Below are 25478 nucleotides of genomic sequence, written 5' to 3'. Positions count from 1 at the left end.
GATTGTCTGATACCGCTGTACCTCTCATGCGTCGGTGGAAATCAACGACTCATGTCGTTGACAACACGTTCTCAACCATTTCGTGGCAATCTGAGAACTTTGTGTTCAAGCCAATGGGAGGAGAAGAGGTTAGCTTGAAGACAATGAAGAAGCCGAGCCAACCGAAGCTGAAACAGAAGGTAATCGATTAATCTTGATTATGTGTTTTTTTATGGTTTTAACGTCAATCGTTGACATTGATGTCAACAGTTGACGTCAATCGTTGACATCGATGTCAACAGTTGACGTCAATCGTTGATATCGATGTCAACAGTTGACGTCAACTGTTGACATCATTGTCAACAAACAGAAATGTCATAAATCACAGATGTCAACAGTTGACGTCAACCGTTGACATCAATGTCAACAGTTGACATCAATTGTTGACATCAATGTCAACAATTGACGAATTGTTGACATCAATGTCAACAATTGACGTCAACTGTTGACATCTGTGATTTATGGCATTTCTGATTGTTGACATTAATGTCAACAGTTGACGTCAATTGTTGACATCAATGTCAACAATTGATGTCAACTGTTGATATCTGTGATTTATGACATTTCTATTTGTTGACAATGATGTCAGCAGTTGACGTCAACTGTTGACATCTGTGATTTATGAGAGTTGCCTAACCTTTGTTGACATTAATTTTGACAGGCACCGGTGGAATCAAGTGGAGGCACATCCACTCCGTATACAACACATACGTCCGGCATCGGAGAAAACTCTGAGGTTTGTAAATCTTTCATACATGATTTACTCTTTAACATAGGCTCGGTTGATGTCAACAGTTGATGTCAATAGAAAACATTGGCTTACGTCTACTTTTAACATAGGCTCGGTTGATGGCCGTTGAAGCCTCTGTCACCCATATAAGGACAGAGTTCGCGGCGTTCAAGACGGAGATGGAACAGAGCTTCAAAGAATTCACTAGATGTGTGAATGAAAAGTTGATGGAGCTGGCCAAGAGGATACCGGGAGCTGTCCAAGATGCACAACCTGAAGAGCTACAGGATCCAGAAGATTCGACCGAGAAAGACGGTGATGAGGAAGAGGCTGAAAAGAGAAAAAAAGACAAAGAAGAAGATGGAGATGTTGAGCCGGTTGTCAGCATAGGAGATGACATAAGAGATACACAAGAGACTCAAGAAGGTATTATTGGTTGAAGAGTCGAGTTTGGTTTGTGTTTTATGAAAAGTTTTTGGTTTGTCTTTTATGAAGTTTTTGGTTTGTGTTTGATGAAAAGTTTCTGGTTTGTCTTTTATGAAGTTTTTGGTTTGTGGTTTATGGTCTATCTATGTTCATCAATGTCAACAATTGACGTCAACAGTTGACATCAATTGTTGACGTCAATTGTTGACATTGATGTCCACAGTTGATGTCAATTGTTGACATTCATCTTTTTAAATTCAGGGTTGATCAAAGACAGCCAGTTAGAATCAAGTCAAGAACTAACAGAGTCCCAATCGAGAGCCCGCCTTCTAGAATTAGATTGTGAGCAGTTTGAAGATGAGATGTATGATGATAGTCAAGTTATCTATGTAGGCTCGGTTCCTGAGGGACAAACCCGCGAGGAAATGGAGGACGTGTTAAATGCCGCAAAGGATAAGGAGAATCGGGATTCATGGAAGATGATTCCGATTAACATAGACGATTCACCGCAAAGACCTGTGAGAATCACTCGACCGCCGGATAGGTACACTCCTACACCCATTCCGAGGCCGTTCGCGAAGTTTACGAAAGGAATTTCGCGTCCATTCAAAAATCCATTGACTCCTCCTTTTACTCCATCAAATCTTGAGGACATCACTGTAATGGAGACATGGCTGAAGTTTGGATTGTTGAAGAAGAAAGATGATGAACAACGTTGGTACGAGGCACTGGAAGATAAATTGCCATGGGGATGGAATTTCACAGAAGTTGAAATTAGATCAAAGACATTTTTCCGTAACCTCTGGACCGAAGAAGAATGGCTTAGCGATCAGGTACAACAATTCAACTCTACTGTTGTTTTTCAATGGTTTTGAAGTCTAGACATTGGTGTCAACAATTGACGTCAACTGTTGACATAGGTGTCAACAATTGACGTCAACTGTTGACATTGATGTCAACATTTGACATCAACTGTTGACATCTGCGATTTCTTTCTGTTTGTTGACACAGATGTCAACAATTGACGTCAACTGTTGACATCAATGTCAACAGTTGACGTCAATTGTTGACATCTGTGTCAACAGTTGACGTCAATTGTTGACATCAATGTCATCAATTGACGTCAACTGTACGTCAATTGTTGACATCTTTGTCAACAATTGAAGTCAACTGTTGACATCTGTGACTTAAAAGCTCTTTGTTCTCTAATATTAATCCCTCAATATTTTGTGACAGCATGTTGATATCATCTCTTACTACCTCCGGAAGAAGAGAATGACTGGAAAATTGCAAAAGTCGTTCACAATTATGCCGGCTTTCTTTGTCACCTATTGCCTCCTTGGGTATGACGCTTGGATGAAATGCAAAGACAAGGACAAGTTTAATTGGTCAAGGCAGTCTCGGATCTATGATTACATAACCGCGACCAACAAGTCCTTGACACACTCTTGGCCCTGGGTAGACGTCGATCACGTCTATTTGCCCTGTTGTTTCAAGGATAGGACGCACTGGTTGCTTCTGGTTGTATCGATTCGAGAACGGTCCATTACAATCTATGATTCTATGTCAAGCAACAAGCCTCATAACAAAATGGTGACATGCCACGTCCAACAAATTGCAGAATTCCTCCCACTAGTCCTGTGCTCTATTGACGCGTTTGATCGTATGAGTATTGAAGACACGAGCTCAGCCCCGTTCACAGTATCCACGTCGCTCACCATGCCACAACAGAACAATGGGTACATATATAACTATTATTTAATAATACCGTATTTATATGATGAACAAATTGTCTAATCGCAAATTTGTTCAAAACAGTGGTGATTGTGGCATGTTTGTCGTCAAGGCTATGGAGTTTATGAGTCCCGGCATAGATCTGCTTGGGGTCAAACAAGAACATATGAACATGCACCGACAACAGCTCACGATCGACTTATACAGGCATGGGGCAGTGAAGTTGGCGACCCATGTTGGATCGAACATGGAGATGGATGAAAATTAGGAAAAAATGTTGTTCACGTAGTACTATTATCTTAATCTTTTGGTAAATTAGGAAAAAATGTTGTTCACGTAGTACTATTATCTTAATCTTTTGGTAAATTAGGAAGCAATGTTAACAATAGATGATAATTAGGAAACTTCTCAAACTTTTCATTTCTCTTTATTTTATGATATCATGTTTAATGAATATCAACAATATTTCAATTATCAATCTGTATTTCTCTTTTTAATGGTTTTTACGTCAATTGTTGACATTGGTGTCAACAATTTACGTCAACTGTTGACATCTGCGATTTATTACCTTTCTGTTTGTTGACATTGATGTCAATTGTTGACGTCAACTGTTGACATTGATGTCAACAATTGACGTCAATGTCAACAATTAACGTCAACAGTTGACATCAATTTCAACAATTTACGTCAACAATTGACGTCAATGTCAACAATACAAAAGTACTCTAAACAAAGTATAATTAAACAAAGAGATTCTTAAAAAAAGACATTCTCTCTAATAAAAGTAGTCTGAAGAAAGTATAATTAATACAATACATAAAGCTATAACTAATCCGTAGACAATGGAGTAGCACTACTGCATGTTTGACGGTTGTGGCCGAGTACCCCACATCGCGCACACTTGCACCTCCTAACTTCCTCTCCTTGAGAGGGTATTCTTCTCTTTTTCGGCCTACCGGCGGCACGCGCTGCGTGTTCAGGCGGAAGAACTACGATATTCTCCACCTCGGGGGGGATAACACAACTCGAAATGTCGCCATGAGGATGGTGTACATCTGCGTAGGTTGCCCTCAAATACTCGGTTGAATAGAACTCGGAAATGAAGTTCTCAACCGGAAGATTACGTTCACGACAAGCCGCAATTCCATGTGGACAAATAAATTCATGAGCTTGCCATCGCCGGCATGAGCATGTATGTTCTTCTAAGTTAACATACACCTTGCCCATCTTTGGTACCCGACATCATTGGCTAAGTAGCGACGTATTTCAGGATTTTCAGCGTCCAACATGACCATAAAACTTTCAAATTCCCGCTGAGTGTATGCTTTTGCGGCACCGTAAAATTTCCACTTCACCTCCTTCGTGATCCCCTTGAAAGTAGTCTTCAAATTACCGTGTAGATGGAACATGCAAAAACCATGATCACAATTTGGAAATACCGTCTTGAGGCCATTGATTATACCAGCATGTCTATAGGATACAAATACTTGTTGCTCCCGTTCCCCAATTGCGTCCTTTAATTTTTCAAAGAAGGAAATCCAAGCCTCGTTAGATTCTGAAGGACCAATACTGTAGGCTAGTGGAAAAATCTGCTTGTTTCCGTCCATCCCACATGCCGTATATAACGTCCCTTTGTAATAATTCTTCAAATGCGTACCATCGACAATAATAACAGGCCTTACGTACTTCCACCCCGTTCTCCATGGCCCGAGTGACATGAAAAAACTTACAAATACACCGCCATCACCAGTGACAAGGTCAAAAAAAGAACCCGGATTCTTAGTCTCGATCATGTACCTTAGCTTAGGCAAGAACTTGTACGAGTCTGTCGAATTGCCGTAGAGGGACTTTAGAGCCTCTTCTCTGGACCGCCAAGCCTTTTTGTAAGACATAGACACTCCGTAATCCATTTGCATGTAATTCCTTATCTCTTTTGGTTTGCTCATTCCAACGGTTGGATCAATACACTTATGCTTAACCATCTCTCCTATTAACGAAGCTGTTGCTTGAGGGTGACGTCCTTGCCTTAAGTTTAGGGGACAAGCGTGCTCATTGTCAAATCTAAAATATGAAAATTACACAATTAGTTTCAAAACCAAAATGTCAACTGTTGATTTTAGAGTTATCACCTGTTGACATTAATTGTTGACATCAATTGTTGACGTCTGTGAGATATTCGCTCTCAGTCAAAAGAAGGAAAATAATTCACCGACGTCAACAATTGATGTCAACAGTTGACGTCAATTGTTGACATCTGTGACTTATTTGCCTTCTGTTGACTGAGAGGAAATATCTCACAGATGTCAACAATTGACGTCAACAATTGATGTCAACAGTTGATAACTCTAATTCAAATTCATAATTCAACAAAGAGTTTACCTTCTAATTTGACAAAGAGTTTTCCTTTCTCACAGCTCGAACAGCCCATTTACAATGCTCTCCCGGACAAACAACGTGCAAGGTGTTTTTGTCCGAGCTCTTTGTCATATACGAGAAATTGTTGCTTATGGCGAACAACATCAAGTGTTTCTTTAAAGTCTTTTTATTCGAGTACAATGCATAACGCTCAATAAATACAGGGGAATCACCATCCAAAATAAGGGTGTCCTCTCTCGTAGTAGACGAACTTGGCACACTATGTGGAGGGGACGGTGGATGACTTGTTCTTCGCGGTGGAAGGGGGGAGTTTCGTGGTGGTGGATGGGGGGAGTTTCGTGGTGGTTGAGGAGGGGAGTTTTGTGGTGGTGGAGACATAGAGTTTCGTGGTGGTTGAGGGGGGGAGTTTTGTGGTGGTTGAGGGGGGGAGTTTTGTGGTGGTTGAGGAGGGGAGTTTTGTGGTGGTTGAGGAAGGGAGTTTCGTCGTGGTGGAGACATAGAGTTTCGTGGTGGTTGAGGGGGGGAGTTTTGTGGTGGTTGAGGGGGGGAGTTTTGTGGTGGTTGAGGATGGGAGTTTCGTCGTGGTGGAGGAGTTGGGTTTCGTGGTGGGAAGCCTCGTCGTTGTTGTTGTGTCTCATTGTCTGACAACCTAATGTCATCCAATCCTAACGTAGAACGAATTGCCGATTCATGAGTTGGGACCGAATCACACCCCTCCTCGGGTATTGATGGCATAAGGGGATTTCCGTCACAACCACTATCACGGCTGTTGCGAGTGGATCCAACTCTTGGAGAATCGAGCCCCGATGGTTTTTCTTTTATGTCCAATATCAATTGTAATTTCTCCGTGTCATCTTCCCTCCTTCTTCTCAAGTATAAATAACCTTTCAGTGAGTCGTCGTTGGTTATCTCAACAGGTATCATTGCACCAGCCATCGAATATGAAACGCCAATTGTATGGGTAGATGGTGATTTGCGCAAATACGCGTAAATTATTTGCATCAAACTAGCGAAGCTCACTTCAGACGGCACCATAATTCCGAAAGATCCTTTCTCATGATACCGACCAGGTTCAACCCAAGTACCACTATGCTTGAATAATAAATAAATTTCCGTCATCACTGCATACAATAAACAAAGGTAAGTTAGTAACTGTTGACTTCAGATGTCAACAGTTGATGTCAACAGTTGATCTCTAAATCTCGCTAATGTCAACAATTTACGTCAACAGTTGACGTCAACAGTTGACATCTAATGTCAACAACTGATGAACTTCGATGACATTACTATCAGCGAAGTTCATGAGTTGTTGACATCAGATGTCAACAGTTGCGTCAACTGTTGACATCTGATGTCAACAACTCATTAACTTCGCCTAAAAACAAGAGAAAACAATAAAAATTGCCCAGAACAAAAAGAGTCTTTTTTTTCAATCTCAAACATACCCAGAATAAACATACCCAAAAACCAAAGAAAAGTTTGATAAAACAAAAAACAAAACAAAACTAACCTTGAGTCCGGATCTATGAGCTTTGGTCGTGTTTCCTTGAGCGTGTCGGAGGGTGAGCTCAAAGTTGAATGAGAGAGAGAGAGAGAGAGAGAGAGAGTGAGACTGGTCGTGAAGGATTCGGGTTCGGTCGCGATTTTGGGTGAGTGAGGCTGGTCGCGAATCAGGGAGAGAGAGAGGCGATTCAGGGAGAGAGAGTCGCGAGGTCTGGGTGAGTTCGAATGAGAGAGAGAGAGAGAGGCGATTCAGGGTGAGAGAGAGAGGCGATTCTGGTTGGGTGAGTTCGAATGAGAGAGAGAGAGAGTAAATGGTAAAGGGTTTACACGGTTAGGGAGAGAGAGAGAGAGATATAAATAATTATGAATAAAAAAGAGATAAAAAATAGAAATTTTATTTTGGAATGATATTAAATGAGGTTGGTGTGAAATTGAAAGAAAAAATAAAGTTGAGGGTAAATTTGATTTTTCACTTTTGAGAAAGTTGTATTTTTGGCCAAAGTTATAGTTTGGTGGATTTTTGGAAAAAAGTATTGAAATGGTTGTAGTTTGTGCAATTTCTCTATTTTCATTAGAGAGTGAAGACAAACCGGAGAAGAAAGCATAAGGCACATAAAAATCCCCAGAGACTGTCCATTCTGCATCTCCATGAATGAGGAATCCAATGCAATATTATTTCAAATTATTATTGTTATATATATATATATATATATATATATATATATATATATGTATGTATACATACACATGTGTCTCTCCTTCCTTCTAATAATTATTAACACTTTATCATTTATTTGTTAGCATTTTATTTTTCAAAAAAATTATGAGACAAAAGAGCGATATATATTTTATAGAATTTTTTTGTTAAAATTTTAGTTTTATTATCTAATGAATAAAAAAGTAGCTCAAATTAAGACAATGCGTAATGAGAGAAATAGACATAAATTTGAGTATGTTATTGATATTTAAATAATTAGACTATAATTTTAATTGGATTTTTTTTATAAACATTATCTTATTGAAACTAATATTTGTTTTAAATAATGTTGAATAATAATAGGGTTATTTAGATATATAACCATATAAAAACTTATTTTTTGTCATATAGTCAATTTTTGATAAATTTTAAGTAAATAGTGACCATATTTTCTTAACTAAGTCAAAAAGATATTCGTTAGTAATTATAAATAACTAGCAGATTTCAAGGGGATAAACGTAATGCTAAAAACGTTTAAACAATGTCACATCATCATAATAATTATTTACTTCAAATTTACAAAAAGTTAACTATTTAGCGAATTTTGGTGGTTTACTTACTCAACTAATTATTGATAATATATATATATATATATATATATATATATATATATATATATAAATAATGCATAACAACAAATCAATTAAGAAGTAATGTTTTAGTGTCCAACTGTAATAAATGTACATACAGCGGCATGAGTCCTTGCTAAATAACTTTGACAGACACACGCACGTGTGTGTGTATATATATATATATATATATATATATATATATATATATATATATATATATATATATATTGTTTCAAATTGCATTGCTAATACTACGTTAATGATGCGAACACGACTTAATTAAGATGGAGTGCACACTACTACAAATCTGGGCTACCACAACGGCAGACAGCCGTTGTGGAAGGTTTCGTTGATGGAGGCCTCCACAACGGGAAGCTGAAGCTTCCTGGTTCAACAACGTGAGCTTCCCGTTATGCTATAGGAAGTCTGATATTTTATACTCGAACTCTAAAAATTTTACGTGTTTTAGCCGCAGCGAAACTTCTGCCTCGCCGCGGTGAAATACTTCCACAACGTTAACTGTCATGTTGTGGAAGTGTTTCGCCACGTCCAAGCACAAATTTGGGCTCGGCAATTTTTTTTTTAACTCCCTCCCACAACGGGACATCTCTGCCGTTGTGAAAGTGTTTCGCCGCAGCCAAAAGACTATGTTTGTCGCGGCGAAATTCAACAACAGGATCATTTCCCATGTGGAATTTCAAACTTTTTTTTTATTTCACAACGGAAGAGTATTGCCGTTGTGGGAGCTATATGATTTCACAACGGAAAAACTCTACAGTTGTGGAATCATATAGCTTCCACAACGGGAGAGCTTTCCGTTATGGAAGTTCCGTTTTGGTATCCAACATTTGTAGTAGTGTGATCAAACTTCTAGTACATCTCAGGAAATAAAAAACAATATTATTTTATTTTTTATGAAAAAAAAAATTGGATAGAAATGAAAGTTCATAGTTAGCAACAAATGCTAGCATATCCTCATATAGGCTTTTATAGCATTCCAACTTGCTCTACGGCTTTATTAATACTTTGACACATTTCTTTTTGAAAAAAATATAGTGTATTTCATATATCATGCTTACCAAGTGATTACGAAACATTTTATTAAATTTACAATCCCAGGAACATCTTATAGACGCATTGAAATTACCCCTCTCAAGTTATACATTACACGTTAAGAAAATTTTACCAAACGAAACCTAATATATTGACATGATAAAATGATAAAAACCTGTTTCAGCAGGTCGTTTAATTCGGTTTTCTTTACTTACACGCGTCAATTTGCTCACGGAGAGTCCTATTTTGATTATAATGTGATATAATATTACCCACATGCATTGCTAGTTATTATAGTACCACTACCAAACAAGGTTTTGCATTAAAAACCTACCACACCACTTTCTTAAAGGACCACATGCAATGAAGAAGAAAAAAAGAGAAGAAGAAGATAAATAAAGGGTGGTTAATTAAGTTGATCATGCAAACCCTACTTCTTGTGACTCTCCTGTCACTCTCAATTCCCAACTACCATCCAGAATTTCTCACACACAAAACAATAATAATTATTGAAAGAGAACAAACGTAACAATTGGATATATTTACACACATATACCACCCCATTGATTACCCTCATATCTCAACTCATCTTCTTATATATAAATCTATCATTTCACTTCTCACAACCCTAGAGAAGCCATTTTGTTTTTAAGCCATGGATTGGTTGTCGTGGCTATCGAAAACCGGGCTAGACCCTCCAATTGTGTACGAGTACAGCCTCGCCTTGGCTCGTAACGAGCTTCGGTATGAGGACACGGCTTACTTTGACCACGAGTTTCTTCAGAGCATGGGAATCGGCGTGGCTAAGCACCGGCTAGAGATCCTCAAGCTCGCGAGGAGGGAAAATGGCCCGAGATCTATCTCGAGGCTCTTCGTCGCTCTCGGGAAGAGCACCAAGAAGTCCTTCGGGAAGTACTTTGGGAAGTTGGTCTTGTTTCATGATCATGATTTGTTCTCTCATCAAAATCATCACCACAACAAGCACAAAGACTTGTTTGTTCGTGAGAGTGTTGTTCGGTGTAATAACGAGCATTGGAGAGGGGCTTTGTTGAGGAAGCAAAAGAGCGGCTGTGATGAGGATGGGCCGGAGTTGAAGAGCCGGGCTTTGGCTCTTTCTGGACCGTTGGATTCGAGGGTCCATGAGAGGTTGATGGCCAAGAGCTTGAAGCTATCCGGGCCTTTGGATGGTAAGGTCCACGAGAGGTTGATGTACCCGGCTAGAAGTCCGAGGTTGACCGGGCCCGGTGGGCCCGAGCCTGGGAGAGCCAACGAGAGGCTGATGATCGCGACGAAGAGGAATCCGAGGCTTTCGGGTCCGTTGGATGGGAGGGCCGAAGATCGGGCTCTGGTGAACAGAAGCCCAAAGAAGTCCGGGCCTTTGGATGGGAGAGCTTTGAGTCCAAGGTTTGTAAGGCAATTTGACCAAAATGAGAAAGTGAACGTTGTTGAGTATGACGAGCATTCACTTTGGACTGCTTTGTTCCAAGACATGAAGCCCACTTGAGAATTCAGATTTTTTTTTTTTTTTTTTTTCCTTTCCTTGTTTACATTTGGAGTGGTGTGAGACAGATATAAATACAATGTACAACTTTTACACATACATATATACTCGCGCTTATTTTATGTGATATATAGGTAAATGCTTACTTTGTTTTTTGCCTCTTTACTTCATATTGATCCCTCATCCTTATTAGGCTTTTGTCACTACATATCATGGTTTGTTTATGCCTAAGCAATTCCTTAAGTTGTTGTGCATGGATAACTATATCGGGTAGTATCTATATTTTCGTGGACCATTTTTGTATCGATTAGATTTTAGTCCCTTTTTATCCACCTTCGACTAATCTTGAATTTGTACATACAATCCATTGTGTTTATTGGACCTCTATGCCAGTAGTTTTCATTTTTATTTTTAATAATTCAATTTTACATCAAATATTGTATCATCAATTACATTGAACATTTAAATACAAATTATAAAATATCATCTTCAAACATCAATATTACGTTTCCTAGGAATTGAACATCCTCTCGCAGAGATCATCTCACAGACAGGAGGTCTTACATTCCAAACTAAGTCTTTGAGGTTCTATATGACTAATTTGGTAAGCGCGTTTTCATCACTTTACGTGGTTTAGGGGTCTACATAAACTTTTTTTTCTATAGAATAAATGATAATTTTTGCCCCTTTCACTTATAAAATGTCCGCCATAACTTTAAAATATGTTCTTTTTGCCCTTCAAACTTTGATATTTTGGCATTTTTGCTCCATCAGTCAACTTTTTCGTCAACAGCTCTGTTAAATGATCACATGTAATTCACATTATATAAATGGAGGACATTTTCGTTAACTTATATATAAGAAACTGAATTAAATAAAAATGGTTATAAAAATGAATAAAGATAATAACAAAAGACGACTCTTCTTCTTCTTGTTCTTCTTCTTCTCTCTCTCTCTCTCTCTCTCTCTCTCTCCATAACTTAAACGAATGTCTCCCATAACTTTGACAAAAGACGTCACTTATAACGAATGTCTCCCATAACTTTAAAATCTGTTCTTTTTGCCCTTCTAACTTAGATTTTTTTTGGTATTTTTGCTCCATCCGTCAACTTTTCTGTCAACAGCTCTGTTAAGTGGTCACGTGTAATTCAGATTATATATAAAAGGAGGACATTTTCTTCAACTTATATATAAAAAAACTGAATTAAATAAAAATGGTTATAAAAAAAAAATTAAAGATAATAACAAAAGACGACTCTTCTTCTTCTTCTTCTTCTTCTTCTTCTTCTTCTTCTTCTTCTTCTTCTTCTTCTTCTCTCTCTCTCTCTCTCTCTCTCTCTCTCTCTCTCTCTCTCTCTCTCTCTCTCTCTCTCTCATGTCCCCCATAACTTTAACAATAGATGTCACTTATAACAAATTTCCCCTATAACTTTAAAATCTGTTCTCGTTGCCCTTCAAACTTTTATTTTTTGGCATATTTGCTCTCTCCGTCAACTTTTTTGTAAACAACTCTGTTAAATGATCACGTGTAATTCACATTATATATAAAAGGAGGACATTTTTTTCAACTTATGTATAAGAAACTGAATTAAATAAAAATTGTCATAAAATAATTTAAAGATAAATTGGCATCGTTTGGCATAACTTTGTTTTGAAAAAAAAGCGCTTTTAACTGACACGTCTTTGGTAAACTATTTATAAAACAGTTGTTGATGGTAACAAAAGCATATTAAACGTTTGGTAAAATAAATATATTATAGTAAAAAGACTAAAATAAACATATTCTTAAAAATTAAATAATAATTATTAATATGCTTATTAATATGTTCTTAATAATTATTAAGCTAAAAGAGGAAAATTGATATTCAAGTATTTCCAAAGAATGAGATTTTGGAGATGGAAGACAATTATGTAATTCCAAAATATAATGTTGCGTACCATAAAGATTTTACATCTCTCGTACAAAGTCATTAGCTATTCTTACAAAAATGAAAAAAAATGAAATAAACCTTTCGCTAAACAAAAGCAATAATTATTATTAAAAATACAACACTGCTGGAAATAAAATTGTAAAATAGTAATCACATCACATGTCAATCAAATTAGTATTGTACTATTGTATTTTCTGTTCTCATTACATCAGTCATAGAAAGAGCAAAAAATAAAATAAAAAAATAAACAGAGAAGAGAGAGATAGAGAGAGAGAGAGAGAGAGAGAGAAAAGACATCGTTGTCTGAGAAAAAAAAAACTATTTTCTGTCTCCTGTATGAGGATATTACAATAATTTGTATAGCAAACTTAAAAACACTTTTTCCAAATGCCAGGAATCCAAGCTTTTCTAACTCACGTACAAATCTAAAATCGATTTTGAAGTTTTTTGTAAAAACAGTTTTGCCAAACACCAGATAAACAGTTTAGTTTATTCTAAAAACAAAAACGACTTCTTCTTCTTCTCTCTCTCTAGTGTTGAAGACCTGGTAAAGATTTGAATATTATGAACAATCATGAATCATAGTCGAATTTAATTGAAAACAACGTGATAGGCTTCGAACAGATAGAACAAGAGGATTCTATTCCGTGACCACAGAAGGGTCATCGTCGGCCTTCGAACACACCGTCATCATCGCTCCCATCGACGCTCAGCTGCTCTCTCGCGCCCCATAACCAGTGAAGATGTTGAATTCCACGTCTTTGATGCCACAGAGAAAAGCGAGGTCTGGTTTCTTGCGAAGGGTGTGAAGAAGATAGTGATTTATTTGTTGAAATCGAGAGATTAAAATATTTCTAGTACAAGACCCCTCTCTTTCCCCGCAAATTTTATATCTCTGGTTTCCTCAAGGGCGAAAGCCCTAATTTTCATACCTCTGCACTTGCTGTAATTAGATTAGGGTTTTCTTGTGTTCCGATTCTTCATGTAAAATAACTTGTACCTAGGGTTACCTGTTTTCTTTTTAACAACTTGAACTTTTTCTTCTCTTGTAATTGAACACAAAGTTCTTTGGATGCTTTGAAAATCTGATTTTTCTTCTTGTATTCCTTGTTTGGATTTTAATGGAGATGGAAATCTCTCGGAGACTGTTTGATTGTTTTGGATTATCTAGTTCAAATATGTTGGGACTCGTGTGCAAATCTGTTTCTTTTTGTTGGAAGAATTGTAAATAAAGATGATTTATTTACAAGTGTATGATTTGTGGCTATTATTCGAGTGGGGTTCGCTCATCGGAATTTGTTAATTCTTGTGTATTATTATTCCTCGTTGCGACTGGTATAAGATTGATTATTTATTTGCCAGAATCAATACTATAATGAATGAAAAATTGATGCTCAAATTATGCTTAGAGAACACATTTGTTATGTGTATATGAAATGAATTGCAAGAGTCTCACATGGGTTGGGTAAGTGTGTTGTGTAGTGAATATATACTATCCTATTTCTTTAGTAGATAATCAAGTGCAATAGAGGACTGTGGGTGGGTTAACTCTTAAACCCTCGCGCGAGCGCACACACCCGTGCGCCGCCGGTGCCGAGCCGGGCCGGGCACGGTTTCGAGTTTCGGGTTTCGAGAATGTCTCGGGCTTGGGCTTGGGCTAGTCCTTAACTTTTTTATTGCAAAATTCACTTACGAAATGTTTGAATTACTTAGATAACTTTTGTGTTATGTTGGGAATTAATTCGTAGTGTAACCGTGCATTTAGTACCTCGGTTTAACGTGTGTAACCAAAGTTTAATGGCTGAGCGATTTTGGTACGTTTAATGGTTGACATTAAATGGTTCCACTACATCAAACGCCTTAACCGTGGCTTGCTTCGCCCATAAAAGCAAGGCTCGAGCTCTCATTTGAACACACCTTGAGCATTCCTCTCTCATTCTCTTCGAAATTGTTTTCTTTGTTTGCAGTTCAGTGGTAGTTCTGACACTTGTGTTCTAGTTCGCTGAAGTCAAGCCGAGTGGTGCTAAGCTTGTCTTGTGGTCGTTGTATCCTGGGAGGCCTTCGCTCAACTTTTCCCGTACCTGTGGAGGGCGATACAAATCTTCAAAGAAACCGTCTAACGGGCCTCGACGTTTTCTCTTTTTTCCGATCTCTTCTCCTCCTTGTTTTATACCGGTTTAAGGTTCCTTCCGGTTTTGTAGTTTATTTAAATTAATTAATTAATTTAATTCTTGCAAATTGTCTTTTTCTATTTCGTCAATATAATTGTAATATTTGCTAACACTTTTTTCTTATTTGGATAGTCTTTTCTTGAATAATCAACAATGGGGTCCCTCTTTTTATTTGCTTTGTCAATCTTGATTGTCCAAAAGAAAAAATAAATCCCCAGATCGTCAGCGGTGATTCTCGGCCTTGTCATGGCTCTGGAATCTCGTGTGCGGTGGTTAACCTCCTGACGTCGATCATCGAACTGGGAACCATGGTTGTTTGGGCAATGATTTTTATTTTGGTCGTGGTATTCGCTTCAATCATCGTCGAGAGAGAGAGAGAGAGAGAGAGTTTTTAATTAAAAAAACCTAATAAAAATAAGAATAGTTGTAATAGTTAAATAAATATTTTTCAATTTATATTTATTAGACAAAATGAAATGAAAAATTGGTGTATAATAAAATACAAGGGCATTATCATAATTTCATATTCTTAAGTTCACGTAACTATTAAACAGAGTTGTTGACTAAAAAGTTAACGTAACGGGAATAAATGCCAAAATCAAAGTTTGAAAGGAAAAAAAAAAACAGATTTTAAAGTTCCGACACGTTCATTATAAGTGACATAGCTCAGGAGCTAAAAATATCATTAATTATTTTTTTAACTAACATCAAATTACGAGTCAGTTGCATAAATACACATCAACAAACTTATTAATTTGAATTGAAACTATTTAAATTTTAATTTTTGAAAATATAGTATGTGATGTTTAAAGAATCACAATAATAATTTTAGATTGATCTTAAATGAGTTAATTAACATCATATTTTAATAAATTTACGATATAAAATTAGAAATTCCATTAGTTGATATGATAATAATAAATTAACTTATAATTAAATTAATATCATATTTATTATTAATTGGAAATAAGCTAAAAATAAACGTGGAGATACTTGAGATGTCAATACTTTTTTATGGGATAAATTTGACTTCACCTACAACTTGTACGTGAGATAGGGTTAAAACTAGATCGGTTCGATTCGATTTTTTCTATTTTTCATATCCGAATACGAATCCGAATTTTTTGTTTTAAAAAATTTGGAACAATAATCTGTCCAGTTTAGTCCATAACCGAAATTCGATTATCCAATTTCTTAAATCCAATATCCAATTTTAATAGCTAATTTTAAAAATTCGATTATTTGATTCTTTAAAATCTTGATCTAGTTTTAAAACTTGTTTAAAAAAACCGGTTATCAAGTTCTAAAAATCCATTATTACTTTGAAACTAGTTTTTAAATTCATACCCGGCTATAAAATTATTTCAATCAAAATCCAAGTATAAATTAATCATACAATCCTAGCGTGATTATTTATTAAAAATATTTAATAAAAAAATCGGTTAAAAACATGATATCCAATTTTTATAAAATTAAAAATCGATATCCGGTCTAATTAAAAATCGGAAAATATTTTTATATTCGGTTCTATGACGTGGGACCGATTTTTGATTGGTTCAATTATCGGTTTTAACCGATTTTTGGTTCGATTTTGTACACCCCTACGTGAGATGATATAAAAAAAAATCGGCGTTATAAGTTCTTTGCCGTGGTGAATTGGAATCGACGCGATATTAAGGTCCATAATATTCCGGTGAAAACTCTAGCTGACCTTATCTATTGGTCAATCGAGTTTCTAGATGAATAACAAAGCGTGAACATAAGTGGCGATTTCTCGCGATTAAAACATGCTTAGCCGCCACAGTGGACTCCTCCAAATCACGACATAACGGCCTTGAGCATTGATGCGACTATTGACATACCTGGGAAGAAGTGCGAAGTAGGAGGTATTTTTCGTAACTCTATGGGTGTCGTTCTCTAGACTCTTTTTTTTTTTTTTTTTAGAAAAAGGGTGTCATTCTCTAGACTTATATGTTCTTATAGCTCGGCCTTTTGTCTTCTCGTGGCGGAAGACCGTTTTGAGGAGTTTGAAGGGGGGATTCACTAAACTCTTAGGCTCCGTTTGGAACCCGGAAAATATAGGAGAAAGTGAAAATAATAAAGAAAATGAAAATGTAGAAGAAAATAATAGAAAAAGTTAAAATTCTAATTGTGTTTGAAAGGCATAGAAAATATGAGAAAAAATTGACGGGAAAGTAACGATGAGACTAGGGACGGAGCTAACTCAAGTCCAGGGTGGGCTCTATCCCCCTTCCCCTCAAATTTTTTTTATTTACATTTGTTGCCCATTTTTAAAAAAATTAACATTTTTTACTCTAAAATATTTACACTTTTGACCCATTTTTTAAAAAAAATTCATTTTTACCATGAATTTTTTTTAATTATAGCCCTCCTAAATTTTTTTTACATTTTTTGCCCATTTTTAAAAAGTTTTACATTTTTACCCTAAAAAATTTACACTTTTGACCCATTTTTTTTAAAAAAATTCATTTTTACCATGATTTTTTTTAATTAGACCCCCTAAATTTTTTTATTTACATTTTTTGCCAATTTTTAAAAAGTTTTACATTTTTACCCTAAAAAATTTACACTTTTGACCCATTTTTTAAAAAAAAATTCATTTTTACCATGATTTTTTTTAATTAGCCCCCCTTAAATTTTTTTATTTACATTTTTTTGCTCATTTTTAAAAAGTTTTACATTTTTACCCTAGACAAATGTGATCCCCTCATAAACAAATGTGGAGAGATTCTCATTTTCCATTTGATTTTCGAAGGAAAACGAAATCCTCATTTTAGTTATACACTTTTCCTCGCATTTTCCATCATATTTTTTTTCTACCATATTTTCCTCAATCCAAACAACCCAAGTAAAATAGGAGGGATTTCCATTTTCCTTTCCCTCCTATTTTCCGGGTTCCAAACGGGGCCCTAGTGCAATCGGATTGCAAGATGATGGTGAATCTCGTTATGTCTAAGACAATCTCAGCTACCGGGTAGACCTTGTCATTGTAGATATTATTGTGGCTGATTTTTGGAATGTTGATATCATATTTCTTACAAGCCAATATAATATATAAAGTTAAGAAAACTCTTTTATACCAATATTAGACGTAGGTCTTCCTATTGCGTTACTAAAGGAAATCTTGGCAAATTTGGCTAATTAAATTTGGGTCTGCGTACTTTTTCTCAAAAAAAAAAAAAAAAAAAAAAAAAAACTATATATATTGACGGTTCTTCTACGTAGTTCTTCAGTTCCTTAATGTTTTCAGCCTTGGCACTATATTCTGTTAAATTATTTGTTATCTAATGGCTAACTCAAGGTTTTTATTCTAAAAACATCTAAATAAACATTATTACATTCGGGTTTAATTAAACCGAGAAAGTGTATTTGATGAGAAAAGCAAGTGGTCTTGATGAAATAAAGCTGTGTGAAAAGCCTCTTAGGTCCAACCTTACACAAATTTTATTGAAATTAATAGAAGGGCTAGCCATCACTGTTTCCCTTTAATTGAGACAACTTGCACATTTTTTTTATATACCTAAATACAAAAGTGACAACTCAATAGCATTTAATTTCGCGAGAAATTACATAAATGAAAGAAAGGGTATAATTTCACAGGTTCATGGGATTTAAAATACAATAAAGAAAGGCGCTATGACATCTGATTCAAGTTTTTAAGTTAGAAACAAATACAATTTACTCAATTCTATACAAACTTTGCAACTGGCTCGAAGTTTTTAATGTCATAAATGATATTACGCGCTTCGTCTGTTTAATTATGTTATGTAGTCAAAATAATAAACCTTTGGACACAAATAAGTAATTTTTAGTAGGGGTAACCTTTATATTCTAACTTATTATTTATGCCAGTCCTATTATAATATACATTTATTAGAGAAACTTTTTCTGGCTCTTTATATTCCTCGCAATCCCGCTACAACCTGTTTTTCTTCTCCGAAACGCTTGCTAAAATTTCAGTAATTTCAAATTCGAAGGAATATGTGTAGGTATTGCGGCACATGTAATTTTTGAGGGCTCCGGGATGATTATGCGAAAGACGAAGAAGAACAAGATGGCAAAAAGTATTTAAAACGTGAAAACCCGAGAACTTAATGGAAACATCTCCATTTAAGTTCGCATATCTCAAAACAATGGCCATTTTCTCTTTCACGGAAACATCGCAAGATTCATCTACGAAAAAAAAATTCATCCATAAATATATTTAATCATAGCATCCAATGTAAGATCAGCTGCAACTCGTAAAATATATTTATGAATATCAGTTAGTTCGAAACTAATATGTGCTTTATCAAATGTTACTTTGTCTATGCCATCATTATGAACACTTCAAATCTTCAATAAGCTCAAGAATGTTACCTTGATTTGTTGATGTTCCGATTCGTCGTGACCACATCACGCAAGACCTTATTGTAGAACAAATCGAACACACTTCATCGATGCATTTAGGTGAGTTTGATATTCACTAAGTGGCAAAAGATGTTTAAATGGAACCAGTTATTCAGTTGAGGGTGACCGATAATAGATAAATAGTATTACAAGTCATATATGCATTATTATTTAAATGTATTAGAGATCAAATATGTTTGTGTGTGTCGTTTATGTCTATTAAACGACAAGTTCGACAAGTCCTTTATTTCTTTTATGTTTCATGGCTATATAAAGCCCTTTACTTGTACATTTCTCTTTTAAGATTGGAATAAACATTTTCACTCTCAATCATTCAAGATGAGAGTTAGTTTTTCCCCAATTTTCAAATCATATTTCTATCTATCCTAACCTAGAATGTAATATAGTATCAAAGCGGGGCCCAATTTCGAATGTGGGATCACCCGTGAATGTTCATTCTCACAAACTTCACGCTCCAGTTGTCCATCCTGAGTGTGAGGGGGGTGTACTAGAATGTCTCACATCGATTGGGTATTTGAACAATGTGTTCCTTATAAGTGTTTGACATCCCTCCACTCTTGAGCTAGTTTTTGATTGTCCGTTATGCCCACACTTCTAATAAAATGTCATAAAAAATATTAGAATGAAATATTTACGAAAAATACATTTACAATATTTTGTATACCATAAAGGAAGTACTAAATAAAGCTAACAATTTTCAAACTAATTCTTAAAGGAATATCAAATTCATTTAAAAAAAATTCAAAGAAATGATTACTGGAAAACTAATGAATTATGACTCATCTAAAAAAAAAAAAAAAAAAAAATCTCAAGGAAAACCTTATAATTTTAAACAATGCCTTTTAACTTAACTTTAGCACATGGCTATTAACTATTGATATGCGCCTGAAGTGTTATACTTTTGATTGACCAGGAAAAAAAAAGAAAATTATAATTCTGCATTGTATATAGAAACAAGAAAAACAAGGTGACATGTTAAAGACTTGTTTGTCTTTCATAATGTCTATTGTTAGGCACCAGAAGAGCTTCTCTTAATTGTTGTGAAAGAAACACAATATTTATAATATCATATAATATTTAATCAGTATTTAATTTTTTTTTTTTTTTTTTAAAGCTTGGGGTAACTAGGCACCCCCATATACCATCTAGGCCTGCCCTTGAATACGTTGATTTTGGTTTCTCAAAGCGTCCCATCTTTATTATGAATATTTCTTATGCCTCTTACGTGCTTTTGAAAATTTTCTTTTTTCTTCTAATTTGAACTAGTGGTGGTTACGCGCCACGCGCGAATGATCGTATATTGAACATGAGTATGTATGAAGAAATTCAAAATCGTTCTTGTAAGATAGCGTTGCAGTGAACGAAACTATGCACTTACCAACTAATTGAACATAATTGTACTTCTATATAATTGATAAACTATCAAGTAAATGAGGAGACTATAAATATCATGAACATAGTATAATTATATACTTGTCATTTTCAAGTTCAAAATGTTGGTAAACATACGTCCAACGATCGATTTTTGACATATCACAAAATCTAGATCGGCAACCGAAACATTCGGATAATACAAGAAAAAAAATTCAAGAGCAGCCCACATTCTATATCTATAATCAAAAGAGTGAATTTAAGGGCAAGTCATCCAAAAAACAGAGTTTGGTTTCGACAAAAAAGTAACACGTTAGTTGGTTTTTTTTTCTTCAATTTTTGGCTTTTTCTTGAGCTTGGTGTTCAGATTTTCACGGTTAGAAGTACCGTTCTTGGAGGAGTGGCCATCACTTTGTTGTGCCTCAGGTTGGTATGTTGTAGATATGACCTGCTCTTTCTCAACGGATTTTGGAACGGAAATGTCATTCAATTCTGTGTTTTTTGGCTGACCTGGAACATCTGCAGATTCTTCTTCGATGAGTGCAAGAGATGTTGAGATCTGACTTATTAATATCGCACGATTTTCGAACAAAGAATAGTTGATTTTTTTTTTTTTTTATGTGTGCACGCAAGTACTTACTACTGGTCAAGAGGCATCCACTCGAGTTCTAGCTCCATTTCTCCGGACTCGACATTCTGGAGCTTGAGGGTCAACTCCTGTTTGACTTTTCCGTCGGCGATGTTGACTGTGCTGTCCTCTTTGAGGGCATTGTCGTGAGACTTCAGACACTTCCCGATTTGCATGTTCCCAAACATACCTGCGTCTCCAAAAGCCATCGCCGAAGTAATCAAGGGCTGGAGATCGATCTCCGCCTCTCCCATTATGTCATCCGCCGAAAACGTGTCGTGATCGAAAACCCTGTGTCCACACCGAAAACCATATTGCGTTTTAAGATTGCCAGAAATGATTTTCTTCATCACCCTACAACTTTAACTATGATATGTTTTTACTGTAAGTGGTGTCTCAAATACCCGTTAATCTTGTCCTTCAGACTATTTTATCAATGAATATTGAACATCAATTTGTTCAATGGTATCTAATCACATTGTTTGTATGCATAAACAAATAATTAAGGCGCTTTAGGTAGGAACAGATTTCTCGTTAGAATAATAATTTCTTTTTCCACTACTATTTAAAAATAAATAAATAAATTTGCTTACCAACTTTAAGGCTCCGAAATGCTGAGGAACTGATAGCATGAGTTCCTCGGTCCATACTGGATTCAAATTGCCTTTGACCACGATTGTTTGAACGGTCTACAATAACAACAACACTTGATCATCACCAATTCATTTTTTTTTTTTTTGCATCAATTGATCATCTAAATGTAAAACTATGCTAAGAAGACCTTTAGGGACATCAAGCTCTGAAGCCGCCGGAGGAGCAAACAAATCAAACTAATATTGAAATTTAATCCTAATGCAAAAATATTTCTCCAAAATGGATGTTTCTTTTTCCATGGCAATCACTAAAGGGACTTCAAATGCGGGCAGTACTTCTATTTATATGATTCTCAGGGACATGAAGACAAAAAGAGAAACAACAAACCTGTTGACCAAGAGTCAAAACAACATAAGGATCGCTGGACAGCATATCTCTGATAGCTAAACCCGTTCCTTTAACCACTTTTACCTTCAATAGTCCGATAAACTCAACCACGCGTTCCTGTCACCACGTCAAACGTAAGATCATCAAGACATAAATTTATCATCTACATAATTATCAATTAGCCTCCTATATGAGCCAGATTATTACAACTAAAGTTTTATGAGCCATAAATTTCACGATAAAAAGAAATTGCATTGTCCTTACAGATATGTCATGCTTTCAAGTCTCTGCAAAGCACTCAAGATAGTTCCATTAAGTCTGTTTCCGTGCACATTCCTGACAATCAAGCTAACTGAGACACTAACAAAATAAATTTGTAATAAAGCAATATTTTATACGGTTTTCAAACTGTATAAAATTCAGAAGCAAAAGATAGGGCTGTAATAATTATTTTTTATGTTTAACAAAAATGAAGAAATATTTTTTTTTTCAACGCACAATATTTATTAACTTTTTAAAGGAAGGAGACAAATATATAGGTAAGTCTGGCTTTCAAAAATAGAGTTTAGTCTCACTAACGGTTTTTAATAATCACTAAAGATAAAAAAAAAATAAAAAAAACAAAAAAAAAACAGTATTTTCAATGCACATTATTAAATAACTTCTAAAGGAAGGAGACAAATATATAGGTTTTACATAGTTTTGAATAAGTTTAGCTTTCAAAAATAGAGTTTTCAGTCTCACTAATGATTTTAATAATCACTAAGTTGCCCCTCTTCACAACCATGTAGCTTTGTCAATGTATGTATGTATGTATGTATGTATACATCGGGTAAGTAGGGACGGTGGTCCAAGCATAGTTGACCGAGCCTTTGAATGTCTGGCGACAGTTTGAGACAATGTCCTCGATGATGTGCATGTGCAGCCAAATGCTCTCGGCCTGAGTGCACACAACTCCGCCCGGTCGTAGAGCCTTCCCCACCGACTCGAAGAACGGCTTCTTGAAAAGCTCTTCCGCGGGACCTGATACGAGCCACACACAAAAAAAAAGAAAAAGAAAAAAGATTTCAAGCCTGAATTTCAAAGCAGAGAATGCGGGTTTCGAAACGTGGTGTTGGTATTAATATTATTATTATTACCGATCGGGTCAGAAGAATCGACGATAACAGCGTCGTACGTTCCTTCCGGAACAGCTTTCAGAAACGCAACTCCTATGTTGATCCAAGAAAACACACGATTAGAAAAGGAAAAAAAAATGGAGAGAGAGATGTAAGAAAGCGATCGTTACCATCGCCGATATGAAGGTTCACGCGCGGGTCCCCGAACCCGATGGCTACTTGAGGGAAATATTCTTTCGACACCTGAGGGGGAAAAAAAAAAAAAAAAAACCAGAATCAGCAAAGAATTCACTCGAAAAACTAACACTTTTTTTTGTTGTTGCATAAACAAAAGTAAAACTTACATCAACCACCATTTTATCGATTTCGCATATATCGATCTGATCCACAGAGGCGTGACGAGCCACTTCACGCAAAACCCCGCCATCTCCGCCGCCGATAACCAACACCTATAAAACGAGACCGGTTTTTTTTTTTTTAATCAGTGAGAGAGAGAGTTCATGCTATAGTTAAAACTACGATTTACATTCTCTCGCTTCCTTAGATGGTCAACCATTTGGCTTCTGAACTAACCTTCTTCGGGTCCGGAATCGAGCACAAGGGAAGGTGGGTAATCATCTCTTGGTACGCACACTCGTCTCTCTCAGTGAGCTGAATCACACCGTCCAAAACAAGAACCTTCCCGTACGAGGCCGACTGAGAAAACCAAGAGAATCGCAGCATCGATGTCAATAACAACGAGACGTAAATAATCGGAGCGAAATCTTGTGAAACATGTTTTGTTCTTATTTATTATTATTATTATTTACCTGGAAGACCATCACATCCTGGTAGTCAGACTTTCCTCTGAATAAAATCTTCTCCATCTTCAACGAGTGAGCCTCTCCTGTGAAATTCAAAAGTATGCCAAACCATATTTTAAAAATACAATAATCTTTTTTTTTTTTTTTTTTTTTTTTGTAAATAAAATATCACCAATAGACTCAGTTCCAACGTGATACACAGAAATCAATATGCAAAATCCAAGCTTCAAAGCATCTTAAGGTGGAATATTTAGGCAAACAAAACAACATAATTATCAGTCACAAACTCTTGCCACTAACGTAGTAAATAAAAACATAGCATAACGGTTTTGTATGCTCAATCTTGAAAACTGAGAACACCAAACCACAATAAAGATGCGATTTCGATTCATACTCAGTTATATGTGCGTATTATACAGTAAAAAAATTCAATAATCAATACGAAACCCAAGCATGTTCATATCAACAAAAAAAAATATATAAAAATCCGTGGTTTTAGAAAGGATTAAGACTTTATTTTATTTTATATTCCTTTCTCTGAAGCCAAACAAACAAGAGAAAAAGGTGAGAATCGAACCAGGCCACATTGGGCTGATCTCGGAGAACCAGCCTGGGATTACGGATGGAACGGAATCGGCGTCCAAGGGAACCGCCGGAGTAGCAGAGACTCCGTTCTCTTCCTCTTCACCGGCAAATCGGTGGACACGGCGGCGAACTCGTCGGCCATGGCTCTCTCTCTCTCTCTAGAAAAAAAAAAACAGGAAAACCTAAAAAGTTCTGTTCGATATTAGAAAAAGAAGAATAGTGTGAAAGTATAGATGAGCTATTGAAAGGTCACACAACACACTGACACACACACATCAAGAAGTAAGATAAATGAATTTGATTTTAGAAGAACACGAATCGATGGCGTGGGTTTTTAGAAGAAGACGAATCGATGGCGTGGGTATCGAATGAAGCTGAAGAAGGAAGAGGAAAAGAAAACGCAAGGAATAGGCCAATTTAGCCACGTGTCGCGCAAAGAAGGTGGCAAATTTAGCCACGTGTCGCGCAAAGAAGGTGGCAAAGGAGTGCCACGTGGCATCCGCTGGATAGAAGTTTAAGTACCGTAGATTCTTATTATCTATGGTATGGATATCCAATCCCAACAAAAGAATCACCACATGTTTGTTCTCCATAATTTGATCTAAAAAATAGCAATAAATACAAAATGTTGCATATTTGTTTCTATATTGTTGTCAACCAATCTACGAATTCAAGAAACCATATTGCTCCAAACTTTTTAAAACGAAAAGAATGACCTTTGAGCTAACAAGAGTCTTTAAGCATATAAGCTTGCGTCATCGTGTATAC

At 36.0% G+C, this 25478-nt stretch overlaps 3 protein-coding genes across 7 annotated transcripts; 1 reads left to right on the top strand and 2 right to left on the bottom strand.

Annotated features, from left to right (window-relative positions):
- Nucleotides 1-4131: 4131 nt before the first annotated feature.
- Nucleotides 4132-4911, bottom strand: LOC149397753 (uncharacterized). The gene has a single exon (XM_089614338.1). It carries the CDS (start codon nucleotides 4909-4911, stop codon nucleotides 4132-4134), a length of 780 nt encoding a protein of 259 aa, XP_089470464.1.
- A 4858-nt stretch (nucleotides 4912-9769) lies between these two features.
- On the top strand, nucleotides 9770-10979 carry LOC149397752 (uncharacterized). Its single transcript, XM_089615480.1, has one exon. The coding sequence runs from the start codon at nucleotides 9846-9848 to the stop codon at nucleotides 10692-10694; it is 849 nt and encodes a 282-aa protein (XP_089471606.1). The 5' UTR covers nucleotides 9770-9845; the 3' UTR covers nucleotides 10695-10979.
- A 9691-nt stretch (nucleotides 10980-20670) lies between these two features.
- Nucleotides 20671-25079, bottom strand: LOC149397751 (spermidine synthase 1). 5 transcript variants are annotated; one of them, XM_089614821.1, is made up of 12 exons: nucleotides 24703-25079; nucleotides 24132-24208; nucleotides 23896-24018; nucleotides 23667-23771; nucleotides 23493-23565; nucleotides 23344-23415; nucleotides 23032-23227; nucleotides 22469-22564; nucleotides 22205-22321; nucleotides 21817-21912; nucleotides 21236-21514; nucleotides 20671-21114 (listed from the first exon to the last, which is right to left on the bottom strand). In XM_089614821.1, the coding sequence occupies exons 1-9, from the start codon at nucleotides 24710-24712 to the stop codon at nucleotides 22291-22293; spliced, it is 783 nt and encodes a 260-aa protein (XP_089470947.1). In that variant the 5' UTR covers nucleotides 24713-25079; the 3' UTR covers nucleotides 20671-21114; nucleotides 21236-21514; nucleotides 21817-21912; nucleotides 22205-22290. The 5 variants fall into 5 exon arrangements, with proteins under 5 accessions (XP_089470947.1, XP_089470942.1, XP_089470944.1 ...); XM_089614816.1 differs by lacking the exon at nucleotides 24703-25079 and having other exon boundaries at nucleotides 20671-21126; XM_089614818.1 differs by lacking the exon at nucleotides 24703-25079 and having other exon boundaries at nucleotides 20671-21123.
- Nucleotides 25080-25478: the final 399 nt, after the last annotated feature.

Source organism: Urtica dioica, chromosome 5, assembly GCF_054948205.1.
Source record: "Urtica dioica subsp. dioica isolate 48M chromosome 5, U.dioica_male_clone48M_v1_H2, whole genome shotgun sequence".
Classification (NCBI taxonomy): domain Eukaryota; kingdom Viridiplantae; phylum Streptophyta; class Magnoliopsida; order Rosales; family Urticaceae; genus Urtica; species Urtica dioica.
Note: the sequence above shows the minus strand (reverse complement) of the source record. Positions and strands in the feature narration are given on the sequence as shown.